Here is a 19,175-nt window from a genome sequence, read left to right on the forward strand (position 1 = left end):
CCTAGCTGGCTCCCTTGAGGACACAGTGATCACCTTTACAAACGTTTTTTGGACTTGCCTTTGTTACGTTTTATTGAATTATATTTATTATGTATACATTTCATGTCTTACACTTCTTTCATCTGGAAGAACTTTGTGCAGTCTGCTCAAGAAATGTCCTGTAGGCTATTACTACTATATTACTATTACTGAAGTACTATTTCACTATTACTAGTGTCATTGTTATATCGACTATTTATGTCTCACGCTGCATTTAAAATGTTAGTAAAATGGAGATGCTACAGTTTGAAGTCATTATATCTGAATAGTGAATTAAGTAATGATCACTAGTCTTAAAGACAATAATGTACCAACCACTAGAACAGCTATAATTGTATCTGGAAACACCAACATCTATATCCAAAACTATGGGATATTTTCCCATCTTACCAAGTATAATTTTGAAACCAAATGTATAGCTAAACTGTTAGATACTCCTCTGTCCAGCTAAGCAGTAAAACATGCACATTTGTATATAGGCAATGTATCTCCTTATAAGGCTACTCAGCAGGTGCCTTTTGCTCCACGAAGGAAGCTGGGGAATGCGACAAGTTGCGGATACCAGTACAAAAATACATTGATCGCTTCCTTTATTTGACCATTGTCTCATCCTTTATGAGAAGCAACGAATCCGTTATGTTATAATTAGTATTTTCAATTGGACTATTTTAGCAGGGTGTATCTGAGCTTTGTGTTGCTAAAATCAAGAGAATTTTCAAATAAATGTAAAGATGTGAAATCGGGTAAGGCAACGTCTGTAGAAATGGGACTCGGCCGTATTGTCCACGTCAGGATTTAAACGCGATCGCCCGGCACGTGATCAGCTGATGACGTAAAAAGCCGGTGCCTCTAAAGTGATGTGACCTTCTTTACGTCCGCCAGAACCAAGCCGCTCATCTACCGAGGGAGGCAACTTGCACCTGAGTGATTTTAACCCAGCGTATTTCAATAAAAAGGTAAGATATTATACTTCATATTCATCTGTTATAGCAAATACTCGGATTGTATTATTTAGAATGAAACGCAACAGAATTGGTGAAAAGAAATAGAAATACGCTGAGCACTAACGGTTCTATCTTAACGTAGCTAGCTAACGTTAGCACTCATGTTGGTGAACAGTCCGGTCGCTCTTATTGTGTACACCTAGCCTGTTATTAAGGAGTAATACGGTACTATGCAGTTTGATGTAATAATTGTTAGTAATGTGTCAATTTCAGCTCGTCCTTAGTGGACTCGCTAGAGGTGTTCGCTCATACTGCAGTGGATATTCGGACGTCGACATTGAAGCATCCTTGACATCCTGTATAGATGACACATCCCTGGGCTAACCTTACTAGCAGGCTAGCCAGGCCAAGTTAACGTTACCTTTACAGCCCTTGTCTAAAATAAATTGTGTGCGTTCCTACCACATTAGCATCGGGTTCATGAAAGCTGCTTTGTCCTTCTGGTGTGACTGATGTCCCCAACGGATGCAAGTCGGTCGGTAGCTGTCTGGACATATGCTAACTGTCACCTTTTCTATTACTTCTAGTGGTTTAACGTACGCTACATGGTCTGGTGTAACGGGTGGTGTACGAGATTGAGAATGAGAAAATTACCGTTATGTAACCGTTGCAGTCCCGTCCGCTAGATAATGACCAGCTTACGTGACTGTCGACAAATTGGTTAGTTCTTACGGTACATCTCTATTTCAAATATGCAAAACGTGTCATAACTGCGGCTATCACTGATGGTAGACGAAAGTTAAGCTTAAGAAAGAAAGAAAGAAAGAAAGCCATACACTTCATGAGCTAGTTATAAATGCATCGTAAAGGTTTCCCCGTCAGTAGTTTGGGGACACTACACATTTTGGCATAACGCCGTTCAGTGTTTCTGCCACACTGGCACGTATCACGAACACAACTTTAGCTAAGTACATTACTGTTAGCCTCCGAGGACAGGGGCGACACGTTAAAGCTAAACTCCCATAACTGGATACCGTTAAAACAAACCACCTTTACTACACGAGCCTGGCAGGTGTTCTGGTGAAGCAACCCGAGGCTGCCAGTGCACTGCCCGGAGGAAGGAGACGCTAGTATCGGTGACGTGACGAGCACAGGGAGGCGAGGCTAACGTTCCCTTGCGAAGGGTGGTGTGCACGTTTCCTGTGCAGGTCTCACGTCTACATTCCTTGAAATGACCTCGGCTCGGTGAGGGAATGTCATGACTTGTTTGCAATCAGAACAACAGGTGCCGATAAAGTTGTCACCTTAAACGACCTTCACAAGATGGCGCCGGCCAGACTTGAGCAGTGAATGAGCTTCCTGCCAAAAACTATGGTCTATGAATAGAAGATGGGCAGTCGTATTTAGGGATCAGAATTCACACATTGGTATTGAGAATGCTACACATTGTCATAACTATGTATCCAAACTATTTTCTTGATATTTACCGTGACTTTTGACTCTCTGCAGCTGACTATGGGAGATATTGCCAAGGGGAAGAAGGCTTTTGTCCAGAAGTGTGCTCAGTGCCACACAGTAGAGGATGGGGGCAAGCACAAGGTGGGCCCCAACCTCTGGGGTCTGTTCGGACGCAAGACCGGGCAGGCACAGGGCTACTCGTACACAGATGCCAACAAGAGTAAAGGTCAGTTCACTAGTGGTTAAATTAGGCTTTTACTGTGGATATAGAGCAGGTGAAGAGGGGACATCATTGTCCTTAATTAAATGTAATGTGGTCTTTATAATGCTTTTCCATTTGAAAAAGTCTACATAATGAGCTGTTGTATTAATATATTTTTTTCATAATGTACGGTAGTGAAGCTATATTTACATTTATGGAATGATTACTCTGTGGCTCTATTATTCTATTACTTTTTAAAGAAATTCTAATTAAACATTTTTGTTCATTCTCATTATAATAATACAATATAGATTAGCTTCCTGTGGTTAACAGTGAACTGATCTGGTCTCTTATCCTTCTACCATGCAGATTAGGTTTCGTCTCAGTTTTCCTGATTAAATAATTGATCCTGCTTTCATCACTGATCGTCTGTCTTTTCCCAGGTATTGAGTGGAATGAGGGAACCTTGATGGAGTACCTGGAGAACCCCAAGAAGTACATTCCTGGAACCAAAATGATCTTTGCTGGCATCAAAAAGAAGGGAGAACGTGCGGACCTCATTGCATACCTTAAATCGGCAACATCATGAAGCAGTCGTTAAAATCAGAATATTTACTGTCATATTATTGTTTTATTTTTAGGCTTGCACAAGGTACTATACAGTTTTATGTTCAGCCATTTATGTCGTCTAAGGTTAGAAGAGTGGCTGGTGAGCAGAGAGTTCACATCTATTGTCACTTCCTCTTACGGTCAGGTTGTGAATAACTGTTCAAACGGCCAAACATAAACATACTGTCCAATTTTTTCTTTGAATTTGTGTTTTGACTTTAATGAAAATAAGTAAACTGATCACAATTATTTAAAATTTCTAGTGTTGATCGGTCACCTGACCTGCCGCTCATTCTGTTTTTCCATGACAACTCATGTCTGGTACTTTCCTGCTAGCAGAGCCATCCACCATTAACGACATTTTTAAACCCATTAATAATAAAAGTAACCTAATATCAGCTTAATCAGAGTGAAACAGGTGTAACTTTGGATTTTGGTGGATAACTGGTGCCGACTCAATCTACTGCCAGCTTTCATGCCAACTGGAGTTTCTAACCTTTGAGGAGGTGACAGTGTGGAGTTTCTACACTTGCATATCCTTCTGTATTGGTGGTCAGAAACTGCCATTTGCAATGACTGCCCTGAATATTTAGCCCTCTAAAATGTTTGTACAAAACCTTGTTGCATTCAATGACCCATAACAGATCCTGATCTGTTACTGAAGTGGCCCGTCTGAGCACAATGCCTGTCAACAGATTCAGTTTTTTTCTTAAAAAAAAATAAATTGTGCTCAGAATGACACTGTATTCTGCCTCCTTACAGCTAAGAATTGTGGGCTACAAATATGTGAATGCCTTCAAAACCACTGCATGGTGATAGTATGCCATCAGCTGGCATACTATCACCATGCTGAAATATGTTGTGGAGCTACTGTATTAGATAGAGAAACTACTGAAGGCACCATCTGAAGTGAAGGAAGACTTTGTTATTTACCTGGTTTCACAGGCCTGAGAGAGTGTCATTTTAATTTATTTTACTATAAGCTGACAGAAAATGTAAATTGTTTCAGTGGGGCTGTGAGCACATGAACAATAATAGGATGCTATGTTGTGTGGTTGTGGACAGGATGATGAAGGATACATTAAAAGAAAACGTCCAGAAATGTAAACATGAATGTGTGTCTCCTCATTGAGATGTTTTTTTTTTTTTAAGTATTAATGGGGCCCTGTGATGTCCTGGCGTCCTGTCCAGGGAGAACCAAGCCTTCGCCCAATGTCAGCTGGGATCGGTACGCCCTGAATATAGGATAAAGCCGTGGACGATAATACAGGGTAGAAATATAGAATTAACCATTTGATTAATGTATCGTATTAAACCAGTAAACCAATCATTAATCAGTGAAGACCAATTATCTCTTTCCAACTGTATTGAAGTCTATCACCTTTATTGAGGAACGACCCCAAATTCTAAATATTCTTATTAAAATGTCCTTCAGAGTTGCTCCGTTAGTCAAACCAGGGCCCACTGGCCGACCCTGATTCTGGCATTCTGAATGCAAGTGTGTTGAGGCAAATCAGATCCTCTAATGATTGTTTAAATAGGACAAAGTTCGGAGTCTTTCCTCATGAAAGTGTCACCTTTGTCCTGTGTAAACGCAACCAGTGCAAAGTCCATTTAATCTCATCTGGCTGAGTCAGACTTAGGTCACAGTTTGAGAGACACACCTGTTTATGTACTGAGTGTGAGTGTATTATGTAATCATCCACGCTCATGAAATCTTTCTAGGAACTGAGCAAGCCGAGGGCAGCTGAGTTCACGTCTCCACTTTATCAAAGTTCAGTTAACAGCTGAGAGCCTGAGACCTGGCTGGATGTGTCTTCAGACTATCTGCCTGCTGCCCAGCTGCAGAGTCATTGTGCATGTATGTGCTGTGAGGCTGTAAACTTGTGATTTTATTATCTAGTTGACTGAAAATTATATTTAAGAAAAACATCTTTTGAGGATTATTGGTGGTGGAAGAAAAAACAGCAAAGCTGTTAGCGACTAGCTGGTGAACTTGTGGACCCGCAACATATTTAGCTTTAGCTAATGTCCTTACAAGTCTTCAAGCTATCCTTGTGCTCGTGCTCACACACACACACACACACACACACACACACACACACACACACACACACACACACACACACACACACACACACACACACACACACGCACACACACCATGGTGGCTTGTCATACGTGGTAATTTTATGACTGCAGTTTTATGTTCTGCCACAAGAGGGCACCGCTGGCCAAATAATTGTTCTGACCTAACAGCAGTTTTTGTTGCACTGTTTTTTTTTTCTTCCAGTGATTGCAGATAACACGTTGTTACACACTTAATTACGTTAATTTAATTAATTACTTTTGTTCCTGTTTTAATCTAACTACTGATATTAGTGGTACTGGCCATTGAATTATACCTTTCCACTTTTTCAGTGAAATATTTCCTTTTCCTTTTCTAATATAACTTTTAATGTAGCCTATTATTTTCCAACTGTAGTCTTCAGTGTTTATCCATTATCTTCATTATCCATTTTTATTACATATGTTTTTTTTTTAAGTCACTATCCATTGTCTACCGCTTATCCTGTATTCAAGGTCGCGGGGGGGCTGGAGCCGATCCCAGCTGTCATTGGGTGAAGGCAGGGTACACCCTGGACAGGTAACCAGTCCATCGCAGGGCCAACATGTAGAGACAGACAACCATTCACACTCACATTCACACCTACGGGCAATTTAGAGTCATCAATTAACCTATCCCCATCCTGCATGTCTTTGGACTGTGGGAGGAAGCCGGAGAACCCACGCTTACACGGGGAGAACATGCAAACTCCACACAGAAGGAACCCGGGCTGACCCCGGAATCGAACCCGCGACCCTCTCGCTGTGAGGCAACAGTGCTACCCACTACACCACCGTGCAGCCTAGGTACAATCTTCTCATTTTACAACCATCTGCTACAGTTTAATTCAGTAATGGTTTACCATTCGGCGTAACATATGATTTGTCTTTTTTTCCCATACATTAGATTATGGTGTAAACATGGCCGATGGGAGAAGAGGAGAGGGAAAGAGGGACAGAAAACAGAAATCCAATCGGTGTTTTTGCAATTCCCAAACATTCCTGATGTATCTAGATGACCATACTGGGAATTCTCACATCAGCTACTGATCCAAGCTGGACATTTGCCATGGGAACCAGGCATGGTTTTCTTTTGAACCCCAGATTGCCCCTTTCCTAAACTCTCCAGCATTTCTCAGAGATGTCTTACTGTCTTGTTAGAAAGAAACTGAGTCATAGAGTTTGGCCCCTTCTGGTGTCCCCATGGGATCCCCGGTGAGAGTCAAACAGTTCTTTAGTCTATTTAGAATTGTGCCAGGAATTACACATACAATGTTTGTCAATTTAAAAGATGATTTTGCAAGTCAAGAAAGTTGCAGTTTGTTGTAGGTTTATTGTTGTACCAATTGGTTTTGTTACACCAACATGGCTTGCTAGCTAGCTAGGTCCATGCACAAATGTAAGGTTACCTTATCTGATGTGATTTATCCATCGACTCTTTTTATCAGCCAGGAAGTGAAAGAACGAGCAAGTCTTGTTGTTAGTGAATACATCCCGGGCGACACAGGAATCATTAATGGAAAATGCTCAAACTGTAAGACTGCAGATAAAAACTTTGCAGTAACAGCGACAGACCTTTTCCCAGGAAACATTTCAACACATCACAGTAGAAAGAGCCAGAAATAAAATGAATGATGGTATTTTGCTGCTTTGGTTTTGGTGCTTATTTCGTTAACAACCAAAACATGTTTGTATACTTTTATAAGCATTTTTGACAGAGAATCGTCTCAAAAGCTGCGTTCACACCGAACAAAGCCTCTTGTTACTCGTTGGACCACAGTTGTGTTTATTTGTGTAACTCCTGCTGGCTGACATCACCCAGAGGTGCTCGATGAATTTCATTGAGCTGCATTCACTGTGAATAGCCAGACAAATATCGGTTGGTTTACTACAGCGTAATGAACCCAAAATAAACAATTTCAACAGTTATTTCGGCATCCAAAAGTATTTCGTCCGGTCTCTGTACCAGGGCCGGGCCAGGCCTTTTGGGAGCCCTAAGCAGAAATTGATTTGGGGCACCCCTCCCACCACCGCGGAGTCACCTATGCTTGATGATTATTGACACAAATGTCACATAATAATGTTACATTACAAATTGTATAAATACAGTGATAGATTATGAACTACTGTCCCCCTGGGCACAGATGCATAACGACATCACCTGATTTGTACAAAAGTGGGTGCACATGGGGGAGGGGGGTCTGGGGTCCTCTCCACGAAGATTCTGTATTTGGTAGATGTGATTTCCTGTATTCTGGTGCATTTTGGGGATGGCCAGCTGGAGAATGGTAATACCTAAATTCATTTAGATTTATGGCCTACGTCCTGACTTGCAGGGCCTGTACTAGTGAACAGATATAGCACTGGGTTAAGCTGCCCCAAACCATAAACCTACTTTAAAGGCCTATATTTTGGATGGTAACATAAGCCGAGTTTTATGATTTAGAGGCCTTTTTTAGATATATCACAAATCACATATCCTGTGATATTTATCTGAGCCCCACCCACCATAACCACGGGCCCTCGCGTGGGCTGGTGACACACGGGCCTCCGTGTGGGCTGGTGATGGACGGGCATCCGTCACAACCGGTATGGGTTGGGCACCCGTGAGCAGCACCGGAGAGGCTTGCCTCTTGCCAGGCGAGTACCCAGAAACGGGTCCGAGCAGGAGTTTGGAGGCTGCTTCACGGGAGAGGATGGCTGGGGATCAGGGGCGGAAACGAAGTCCGTAACCCAGGCAGGTAGAGAGCTCCTGAGCCACGGCCTGGAGGAAACAAGCTCCTTAGCCTCTTTCAGGGCCTTCCTCTCCTCCTTGGTGTCTGTATACATGAACCAGGCTTGGAGGTACTGGAGGTTGTCAGTAACCTCATTGATTTCATGTTTAAAGTAAAAAAAAACTGCTGGGTCCATGTCAACTGCCGTTCTGCCTCTGCTGGGTCCTTACTAGCCAGAGTGTACTGTCAGGCTTGGACAAGGGAGAGGACTCAGATGCAGATTAGGAATGGGTTAGACAGGCTTTTATTTTGAGGATCTTGGCTTTCACGACAAAGACACAAATAAATGAGCTATGAAACCTAAAACTGGACTATGACCAAAAAAAATCAAGTGCTATGAAAATTGCAAACTGAAAGTCGCTCACGAGGAGGATGAAGGCTAGAGGTTTCAGTACAGAAAAAATCCCAAAATACAGTAGAAACTTATCAGTAGTCATCCAAACTGTCTAAGGTGTCAAACAAAATCTCAATTCAGGAAATTGGAACATAACTTTTAAAAAGATTTTTGTGCTGGTGAGAAGATGCACTGATCCACTATCTCCTGATGAACATAGTAAAAGGCACTGCTGCAGTTCAAATTAAAACGAGCCCAAAACACATGAATATATAAGATTATTACAAACGAAACTTACTGTGTACTAATAACAATAACAGTTTAGTTCTCCTACTTGACTTGAAAATGAAGAAGTGGAAGATATCTGACAACAGTGAATTTCAGCAAGTAAGTCAGTGAGTTCATGCTCAGTCCACAGGTGAAACGTCGGTTGCTTGAAGGGTCAAAGAGTCCCACTAACTCCAGTGTTGTGACTTCCACAGATGTGCGGCTCAGTGGTTCATTCCCTGGGTAGATTCAAGGGCGGTAAATGAGTCGGATGTAGGAAACAGCCACAGCAATAGTTTGCTGAACAGTAAGTGCAGTGGTGTAGTGGTAGTTGATGAGGTGGGTGCACTGCTAGGGCGATGGGTAGGTTACAGAGGAGGAAGTGGGTATACTCTCCTATATGTTCCAATGGCTTTCTGGCTAATAGGTGGATACATTGTAAAACGCCAGAAAAAGAGGTGGGTATTCCCCGTGTACCTGCAAATACCCTCCACTACACCACTGAGCAAGTGCTGATTTACCATAAGCCTGGATGAAATATCTGTTTGAGTGCAATGTGATCTCACACCATTTTCATCTCTATCTCAGTTTGTAGGCTGTGGTCGTTTTTAGTGATTTACAGCATTAAGATCTACATTATAAGGATTCACAGGTCCAACAATAGCAAATGTGTAGTAACAACCGATATTACAGTCATCTAAAAGAAAGTTCTGTATCTGCTGATCTTAAATTTAAATCAACTTAATTAATTTGTTTCAGATTCCAGTGAGAACATGGTATAAGTATCAAGTAAACATGGGCAGAAATGACCAAATACTGATATAAGGTTCTGTTCATGGACTAAGCACCGTTAAAATAGATTACTATGCAAATGTAAATTTAAGAATATAAACATACAATAAGATGTAAGAAACAGACAGAAATGGCCAAATATTGGTTTCTGTGCCAAGAGGTTAAGATAGATATAATATTACTAAATGTATTCAACATCTAGTGTTTAAACTATGATTTACAATGTAGTGCAATTTATTAGAAATATACTCAAGCCATATTCTGGTTTGTTTAAAAAAAAAAAATCACTGTAGGCCATTTCGAAACAGACAACAGGCAGCAGGCCACAGTTGTGGGCGGTAGTTTGGTCACCCCAGATTTAGATTATAATCTTATATATGTGTATTCATGCTGCATGTCTTGTTCCTCAATAGTCTCCTCACAAAGTCACAGTGGACTTTCACTCATAGTTCACCAACTGGTGTAAATGTGTATTATGAGCATACGCTCATGCATTCATGTCAGCAGGTGCGTGAGCAGTTGAAGTTTCTGCTTTCTTTCTAAACAGAGAGGTCGTCTGCTCTTGTTCGGCTGCTCGTTCCGCTGGTTTTGCTGAATCTGCGTTTGTCCCTCTGGCACAGTCCTCCATTGTGGCAAAGCAGCAGCCCGTCTGGACCCGCATTCTGGATCTGAGGGCAGCTGATCTCCCTGCTCCCAGGGGTGTAGGAGTTAGTGTCGGTCCTCAGATACCCGCCATCTTGGATCTGACTGTTACTGGTCTCCTGCCATCCGGACGAGTAGCAGCTCATCTGGTGGAGGTTCACCTCCTCGGCGGCTGCGGCCATTTTGTGCTTCTCAGTGGCCATGTTCTCTGAGTTTTGTTGGTTGGCGAGGCGGTGGTTGGGGAAAGGGAGGGGCAGGAAGTGCGAGGAGCCGATGACGCACTGGCTGAAGTCTGGTGGTGGGGTCGACGGCGGTGGAGGGGTCAGAGAGAGCTGCCGAGCCAAGGAGGCGTTGGTTGGAGGCACGGCCTTCGCTTTGAAGAAGTAACGCCTGCGACGAAGAGATTTAGCCATTTAATTAGGACACACTGTCACCATGAAGAATACGATAAGTGAATATACAAGACGAACATAAAGAGCCTACCTAAGACATTGCATCCTGAAGTTGGAATATCAATGAACCTAACAGTGTCTGTTTGTCAGCCCCTCAATGCCTGATAAATCCCCATGTACTTCAATCTCAGTGTCCCCACATAGGCTTTCTGTTATAAATGTGAGATGGACAACCAAGATAGCCCTGATAACAGCTTCGGATTTATTTCCTCAGACTGTTCAAATTCTCCAGAGACACATCATTAAACTCCTCAATGAATGGGGCTTCTCATAGCGGTTAAACTGACTTTTACGTGTAAAATCGGTGGAGTTCCCCTTCCTCTAAAAGTTGCATTCATTTGTTACTACTGCTATTGATGTCATGATTTTTAGAATGAAGGTATTAATTTATATTTACTCAGTTTGGAGGAAAAAAAACGAGTGTCGAGTCATTTATGTTTCGTTTCTGTTAACATTTTGCTTGAAATCACCTCCGAGACTAAAGGCCTGATTATGCTTCCGCGTAGTGATCACGCAACGGCAACGCAACGGCCACGCAGTTGCTTGGAGACCGTGATGGTTCTGCGTTGGGTTTACGTGTCGAAATGCAATTCAATGCCACACCGGTAAAGGGCGCTATGTTTTTTGTAAAGACTGACCGACCGACCGAGACTCTTGACGTATATCGTCGTTAGCCTCGTTATAGCCTATTTGTTTACTTTCCGGCTTTAAACATCCACTATTTTTCAGAACTTAGTGTTTTATTTCTTTGTGCAAAAGCGACAAGGTGCAAACAATAAAGCGAGGTGCAAACAATAAAAGTAGCCTATTAAAAGTTTAAATGGCGGTGTTTATGTGTGGAAACCGGATAGCGGTCTCCAGCGGATGTAGTTAGCGGACCAATCACAGCCAATGCCGCTGTGTTGGTGTTGCGTTGGTGTTGCGTCGGCGTGACGCGCGTCGAAAACTCGACTCGAAAACTCGACTCGAAAACTCGCCTCGAAAACTGCATGTTGGAATGCGTAAACGTATCAAAACTTGTCTAATCTATCACTTGTCTCTTGGGTCTTGTTTTGTTTTACTCGTCATCTGCCTCCTTTCCTTTCCTTCTTTTGTGGGTTTGTCCTCGTTTCCATTGATGTCTGGAGTTTGTTTTTCTTTTCTTTTCATTCTTTTCTGTCTGTGATTTGGACTCTTAGCTTGTCCGTTTTGTTTTCTGCTTGCTTAAAGCGTTTGTTTTTTTTTGTATCAGGCTGCCTGAGTCTGCGCTTGTTTGTGCTGCTCCCTCCAACACAACAGTAGCAGCCATTCACCGTCAGCGAGGTCTAAAACCGTTCCAAACTCCCAGAAACAGCACACATGGTTGTTTTTTGTGGACAAGCTTCCTGGAGTTGTTTTGCTTTAGTAAAACCGCAGTGTCAATAATCTGTTAAGTAAAAATCCAGCATTCATGATACGCCTCGAGTTTTACAGTCAAAATCAAGTATAAAGGTGGCATCTATACATAACAATGCATCATCATTTATTGGTTGCTTATATTTTTGCTTTAATAATCTGCAGCCGCAAAGTAACTAAAGCAGGGATACAAATGAGCAATATTTACTTTTTAAATGTAGATAAGTAGTAGCACATACATCTCAAAATTGGACTTAACTAAGGTACTTTATAGTTACTTTCCATCACTGATGACAGCCAACTGGATTGGAACTCATGTTACTCATGTTTTTGAATTTCTCAAACAAACATATTGTGCCTTTTTAGAAATTATAGTGATGCACCTGGAAAACACCTGCAATAACTTTGACTTGCAGTTTGATTAAAGCTCTCTCTCAGAACATGCAAAGACACACACACACACACACACACACACACACACACACACACACACACACACACACACACACACACACACACACACACACACACACACTCACTCACACACACACACACCTGCAGCAGTGTCTCCATGCCAGGTGATGCAGTTCGAGCACACTGAGCACCAGAGAGACGGCCGACACGGCCATCATGAACACTATGAAGACATTTTTCTCCGTTGGCCTGGAGACGTAACAGTTCACTGGATGTGGACACGGCCAGGCCTGAGAAAGAGAGGACTGGACTGAAAATCCTGTTCAATGTGTAGAATGGACTCAAAATGGTTAAGACTTCTGGTTTTACCTTGCAGACATACAGAGGATTGAGGAAGACTCCATACATGAAGTACTGGAGAATCAGGAACACCACCTGTATGTTGTAGAAAGTTGTAGAAATACACATTTCAAGTTTTTACTTTACTTCCATTTTGGCTTGAATCTCCCATATAGGTATTATTACCATGGTATGCAGTATGCTTGCCATCTCTAAACATTGTACAATTATTTAAATTTTGATTATTGAAGCTAGCCCTGTGATAGACTGGCGTCCTGTCCAGGTGTACCCTGCCTTCGCCCAATGACAGCTGGGATCGGCTCCAGCCCCCCCGCGACCCTGAATACAGGATAAGCGGTAGACAATGGATGGTTGGATGGATGGCTTATTGAAGCTGTTTTGACAAAAAGTAGCAAAAAGTAATTAATTTGACAATTACCTGTCATCTTGGAAAGCAAGAGGTTGGAATACGTTCAAATGAGGAAGTAAAAAAACCATAACATAACATGTTTTGGTGTCATGAAGGAAATGTGATATGTCCCTGCAAAGTGCTGTCCCGTTGCTATACTATTTAAACTAAGCACTTGTAGCATCTCACACTCATTTACCAGGTTGTCAGTAAAGTCCCTGTGAGTTCACAGGGAGGGATTGGGTCTAGTCTGTAATCATAGTGGCACGTACCTCCATGATGCTTCGTATCAGTATACTCAGTATGTAAGTCTGCAGCAGCGCTCCCCTCAGGCGGATTCGACCAGCTGATTGACCTTCTCTTTTTTCCTCCTTTCCTCCGTCCTTCTCTTCTTTCCTCCCGTGTTTCCCTCCCCCTCCTCCTCCTTCACCTCCTCCAGGGTCCGGCTCTCCCTCCCTCCCCTCTCCCTCTTCCTCTTCTCTGCTTCTCCTCTTCTCCTCTCTGCGAACAGTGTGCATGGCATGGCCCATGTAGATCAGACTGGGAGTGGACACAAACACGATCTGGAGCACCTGCGAGGGGATCAGCCGCATTTATTATTAAAAAACGGCGACACATGGTGGAGACAACAACCTACCTATAGTGATAAGCTGCTCAACGTTAATGTTTAATTCCAAATCCCAACTTCCAGGCTGTACTTCATGTTTGATATCTTCACATTTTAGTCTTCAGTGTTTCAGTTAAAGTCAATGCAGCCAATGTTGCTCCAAGTTGGAAAAATTAAATGAGGCTGTTTTTGTGTGTTGGCGATATTGGAGTTGATTTAAATCCATCCCTCAAAGATACCCTAATGCCAGGTTCAGATACAAAATATCGGCCCGATAATAGCCCGACCCCACATAGAAAGTCAGGATGGCGGCAAGCTATGATTGGTCGGGGATCGACTTTGGCTTAAGGCCAAGTCACGACTGGAAATATGACTCTCTAATCACCTAATCTGACACAGTGATCACCTAATATTGTGTAATTTGTACCCAGCATAAGTTTGAATAAATAACTTAACGTTGGCAGTTTTTTGGACCAGTCCTAGTTTGGCATTTAAACAGGGGGGGTCTTTGGAGATTGGAGCCTGCCTCAAGTGGCCATTTGAGGAACTGTAGTTTTTGTGGTTGCCTCATTATTCAGCACTGGAGGTTGCCACTTCTTTAAAACAGTCACAACAACCATTATTAAATTTTGCCTCTGCTTTCATCACATGACAGTAGGTCATATATTAGGGTTAGGGTTATTATACATATGATATATTACCCAGTATCGTATATGAGCTATAGGGAAAGCTCGGTCGTAACACACGTTCTCGCAGCCTGGCTGTTCGGTGTCGCAGTTGAAATCTTCCTGTTCGTCTCCCCATGATGACTCGGCGGCCGTCCCGAGCACCAGGATGCGAAAGATAAACAAGATGGTCAACCACACCTGTGCAGCCAAAACAACAAAGGAAGATATAACCACCCAGAAACAACAATATAGGAGATACCGTATGGAAATAATGATAATAATCAGGATTTTATTTGTGTCAAATAAATCGTCTGTAACAAGCTTTGAAAAATGGGTCACATAAGCTGTAGATGTTTGTCATGTATTTTGTTGCAGCAGTCGGTGCAAATAAAGTTTAAATGAAACTGGCCTAGAGATTAAAATGATGCAAGTGGAAAGATTATTAAGGGACTTTAGGTGACAATTAATATATTCATTCAATTTAAGTTGAACAATTATTGATATTATTTCAGTGGGAGTTACATGAATTCTATTAAAATGGTATTTTGAATTATTTTAGGACTTATTGACTTCTTCAGCAGTTGTACATTGTAAATAAATCCCATAATATAAATGTTATATCTGCTTATTATGAGAGGAGGGAAACAGAATGCACGGGTCAGGATACAAACATTAAACAGGATGATTTGGAAATATATTCATGTTGTATATGTCTGTTTCAGAGGAAGTCAGACTGCCATGCTGCCTGGCATGTGATGTTGTATACAGTGTGTATGTGTGTGTTTTGGTGTGTTGTAACCTTGCCAACAGAGGTAGAGTGCTCCTGTACTTCCTCCAGGAAGTTTCCCAGTAGGCTCCAGTCTGCCATGACCAGTTACAGCTCTTTTCTTTTTCTTTATCTCTCAGCAGTCGCTCTGCAGGAACAGGGTACACCTGAGGAGCAGACAGACAGACAGACAGACAGACAGACAGACAGGTTTCATGTCTGTAGCAAGGTCAGATTTATCTTCTTCATCTGGTGTTTGTTTTAATAAAAGACAAAGTTTTATATATGAGGCATTTTTATGCTAAAATCATAAAACATTCGGATGGAAATGGGGAATCATGCGATCACTCGCGTGCGGGCGTGCATCCATGAGTGAGTGTCTGTCCAAGCTAATGAAAGACTCTGCACCAGCAGAATATCTTAACCACTTATAGCTGCATGCTCAAGCGGCGCTTGTGGTTGTAGTGACGCACACTTTCTTCAAAAACCTTTTATTGTCTGCCATCGATGCTGCCATTGACTGGCACCTGACTCCTCACTCATGAGTTTAAGTGTAACGTCTGCCTCGAGCAGTAGCTAAATGTTTTATAAAAATTAAAAAGAAAACAGATTCATCCAGTAAATCAAAGTTTCTTTTGCAAATTATCTAAAAATGTGTTCAAATTTTGCACTAAACTTGGATGGAAACTTGAGTGAACAAAGATTTGTACTGGTTTGTGTGTGATGGTGGTCAGCAAGTGTGTGTGTATAATATCTAGACTCCATGACCTCTCCAGTCCAGCCCTGACCCCATCAATAAAAATGTCTGTGCCCATGCCTTAGTTTAGAGTCACTCTCGGTTCCCACACTCCCCTCCGTCTGTCTCTGGGGAAGGAAAACTAGATGTCTACTGTAAACACACACACACACACACACACACACACACGCACACACACACACACACACACACACACACACACAGTCTGTCTCTCTCTGCGTGAGTATGTATGAGTATGTTTATGCGAGCGAAGGCTTCAGTGTTCATTACACGCAACAACATGAAAGCTTTGGCATAAAAACAATATAATGATAATTAGTTGTTCTATTCTTGAAACAGCAGTAGAGTTAATTAAGTGTTTGTCCTGAGAGAAACTTGCTCATGAGTCAATATAATACTAATTGTTCATCTCTATGGGAACGTTAATGTGTTCAGTAAATTTCAAAGTTTGTTATTCATGACCTCATAAGAGGAAATATTCCCGTAGCTTGTTGCTTATTGCTCTTAGATATGGCACTCAGATGAGTTCAATTACCTCGTCTTGTCTTAAGAGTACATCCACACCTTCTCCCTCACTAAAAAAATAAAAGTCTTCACTGAGAAGTTAATTATGTGTGTGTGATGCATACTGCACTGTGATTGGTTTACAGGATTGTTGTAAAATCGTACTGATGAATGTCAATCTGTCTGCATAGTTGAAGATCAAACATCAAAGTGATACAACAATAAGCAGAAGAGACTTCAACACGCTGCAGTAGAATTATTCACATGGATAGTTTTAGTTTATGGTGTATTATAATAAATAAAATTCAAATATATTACAGGGCCGCCCATAAAGTTGGAATAATTTGCAAATGTCTTGTCTTTTATAGCACCAAACAAGTGTTATGCATGAATTCATTTCCCCTGGGTAATTGTGAAACATAACGTTATCATTGCATCTGGTCCAAAGTGATTACTGATGCATTTACACAGGAATAAACAGAGGATGGAGTCTGAAAACAAAATATTCCAACTTTATGGACAACCGTGTATAATAAATCATTCATAGATAACTTGCATTATAACCATATGCAACCTTCAGTTTTATCAGTCTGTTACAGAAGATGCATTGTACAAACTGTCCTCAATTCATAAAATAAATATTATAGGGGGAAATTAATCTGCCTGTAGGAAAAAGAAAAGACATAAAATGATGTCCTGAGTCTCATTATACCTGTAAAATCACGCTGCACTCACCTTGTGAACTGTACTAAGAAGTGGCTTAATGACGAGCACATCGCAGCAAGAATTCACAACGTATTCTCTGTTAATGAAAAATGACTTTTCCTGCAGCACTCTACTGTCAACAAAAAACACTGTATGGAGGAATTGACCTTTTCCTTAAGACTATGATTTAATCAAATAGACAATATGAAAAGATCTGATATCTGAAAATACCAAAGTAATAAAAAAAAAAAAAAAAAAAAAAAAGGGAAATTAAATTCCCGGCTCCACACGCTCCTCCCTTATTGTTAAAAGTAGATTGATTGATGGATGGATGTCATGATGTTACTGGTTGGTAAAGTTTTAGATGATAGTGAAGAAATCAATTTTTTTTGCTTTTCATACTTTTTTAAATAGGTGCACAATATGACCAGGAACAATTCTAAAAAAAATTTAAATTTAAAAAATGATTATCAAATATTTTTTATGTGCCCCTCCTTTCCTGTTTTTGTGAAAGCTGAAGGCTTTGAAAAAACTGTGTGTGTGTGTATTTATGTCTTTCACAAGTGCTCCCACCATCATTAATAACAATATTACTTCCTTGTATAGACTTTCGCCTGACCTTTACGTGCATTTGTGTGTATTAGTCAGTGTGTGTGACCATTATCCAGCGCTCAGTATTGTTTTGCATCCTGTCTTGATAACGGACACACACACACACACACACACACATACACACACACACGCACGCACGCACACACACACACACACACACACACACACACATACACACACACACACACACACACACACACACACACACACACATACACACACACACGCACGCACGCACACACACACACACACACACACACACATACACACACACACGCACGCACACACACACACACACACACACACATCTCTCCTCTACTGGTTAATAATGAACAATAAATTATGAACCGCTGACTTCACTCAGACCTGAGGATGTTTTTAATCTGATAATGAACCTTATTTATATCTTACACTATTAATATTCCACAATCGAAAGCTTCAACATGATCAAAATGTGAGACATTAAGTTCTAAAACATTTACATTAGGTTGGAAATTAGGTGCATTTTTGCTTGTCATTTTTCAGACTTCTTTTTGAAACTATCTGTCAGTGTCCTGAAAGAATTTAATTTGGTGTTTGATGGAATATGGGATATAGTGCGATGGTTGTCTATCTTCATAATCCTTCATTTAAAGTTATCTCTGTTACAGTGTATACCATTGAACATTGAAAGTAATTCAGTGGAGAAGAGTTGTTTCTGTTGATTTGCCACCATGCCATGGATTAAACTAATAAGGAAACACTGAATCTAATTGACATTATTTGTGAAGCTGAATCCAAAGTCTGAACTCGAAGGCTTCAGACGTTCCCCCTGACTGACACATACGCAAACTCTACCTGATTGAGGATTGCAGTCGGCCCGAAGAAATGTCGCCAAAGTGGCTCCCCTCCTCTTCCTCAGCAGCTATTGTTGAGGTGCCTTTGAGCAAGGCACTTCCTCCTTCCTTCCTCTGGTCCTCAGCTGCCAGCAGCAGCGAGAAGATGTTTGGGTGTGAGGTGGTTTGCACCGGTCCAGACGTCTTCCAGACGTCTTCCCGTTTGTGTCTCGTTCTCAGACGTAAGCGGCTGGATGTCTGTTGAGACGGCTTCAGGCCGAGAGCAGAGACAGATGGATGAACGGATACGCCGAGAAACGATCAATGAGTTGAGTTGAGGTTGACAGTCGGTCCAGCAGCGGACAGATGAGAGCAGTTTGTCCAAATGACGGATCTGAAAAGTGTGTGAGACTCTAGTTTGTACCAGCCCCCTCTCTCTCTCTCTCTCTCCCTCTCTCTCTCTTTGTCCCCCTACAGCAGAGGAAGTGGGCCTGGTGCCTCGCTGCCTGCTATTCAACCCTCATGTATGCATGTGTGTGTTTGCAGTGTCTGGCATCTAAAGGAAATCCGATATTGTATTAGGACA

At 41.7% G+C, this 19,175-nt stretch overlaps 2 protein-coding genes across 2 annotated transcripts; one reads left to right on the top strand and one right to left on the bottom strand.

The window, feature by feature from the left end:
* Positions 1–877: 877 nt before the first annotated feature.
* Positions 878–3,858, top strand: cycsb (cytochrome c, somatic b). Its single transcript, XM_084020629.1, has 3 exons — positions 878–995; positions 2,493–2,667; positions 3,087–3,858. The coding sequence occupies exons 2-3, from the start codon at positions 2,499–2,501 to the stop codon at positions 3,230–3,232; spliced, it is 315 nt and encodes a 104-aa protein (XP_083876755.1). The 5' UTR covers positions 878–995; positions 2,493–2,498; the 3' UTR covers positions 3,233–3,858.
* Positions 3,859–7,989: 4,131 nt separating this feature from the next.
* LOC311020832 (gap junction alpha-5 protein-like) lies at positions 7,990–18,970 on the bottom strand. The gene is made up of 7 exons (XM_084021047.1): positions 18,612–18,970; positions 15,230–15,363; positions 14,464–14,628; positions 13,428–13,727; positions 12,777–12,842; positions 12,549–12,697; positions 7,990–10,557 (listed from the first exon to the last, which is right to left on the bottom strand). The coding sequence occupies exons 2-7, from the start codon at positions 15,296–15,298 to the stop codon at positions 10,065–10,067; spliced, it is 1,242 nt and encodes a 413-aa protein (XP_083877173.1). The 5' UTR covers positions 15,299–15,363; positions 18,612–18,970; the 3' UTR covers positions 7,990–10,064.
* Between the last annotated feature and the right edge of the window lie 205 nt (positions 18,971–19,175).

This window comes from Eutrigla gurnardus, assembly GCF_963514095.1.
Source record: "Eutrigla gurnardus genome assembly, chromosome: 11".
Lineage (NCBI taxonomy): Eukaryota > Metazoa > Chordata > Actinopteri > Perciformes > Triglidae > Eutrigla > Eutrigla gurnardus.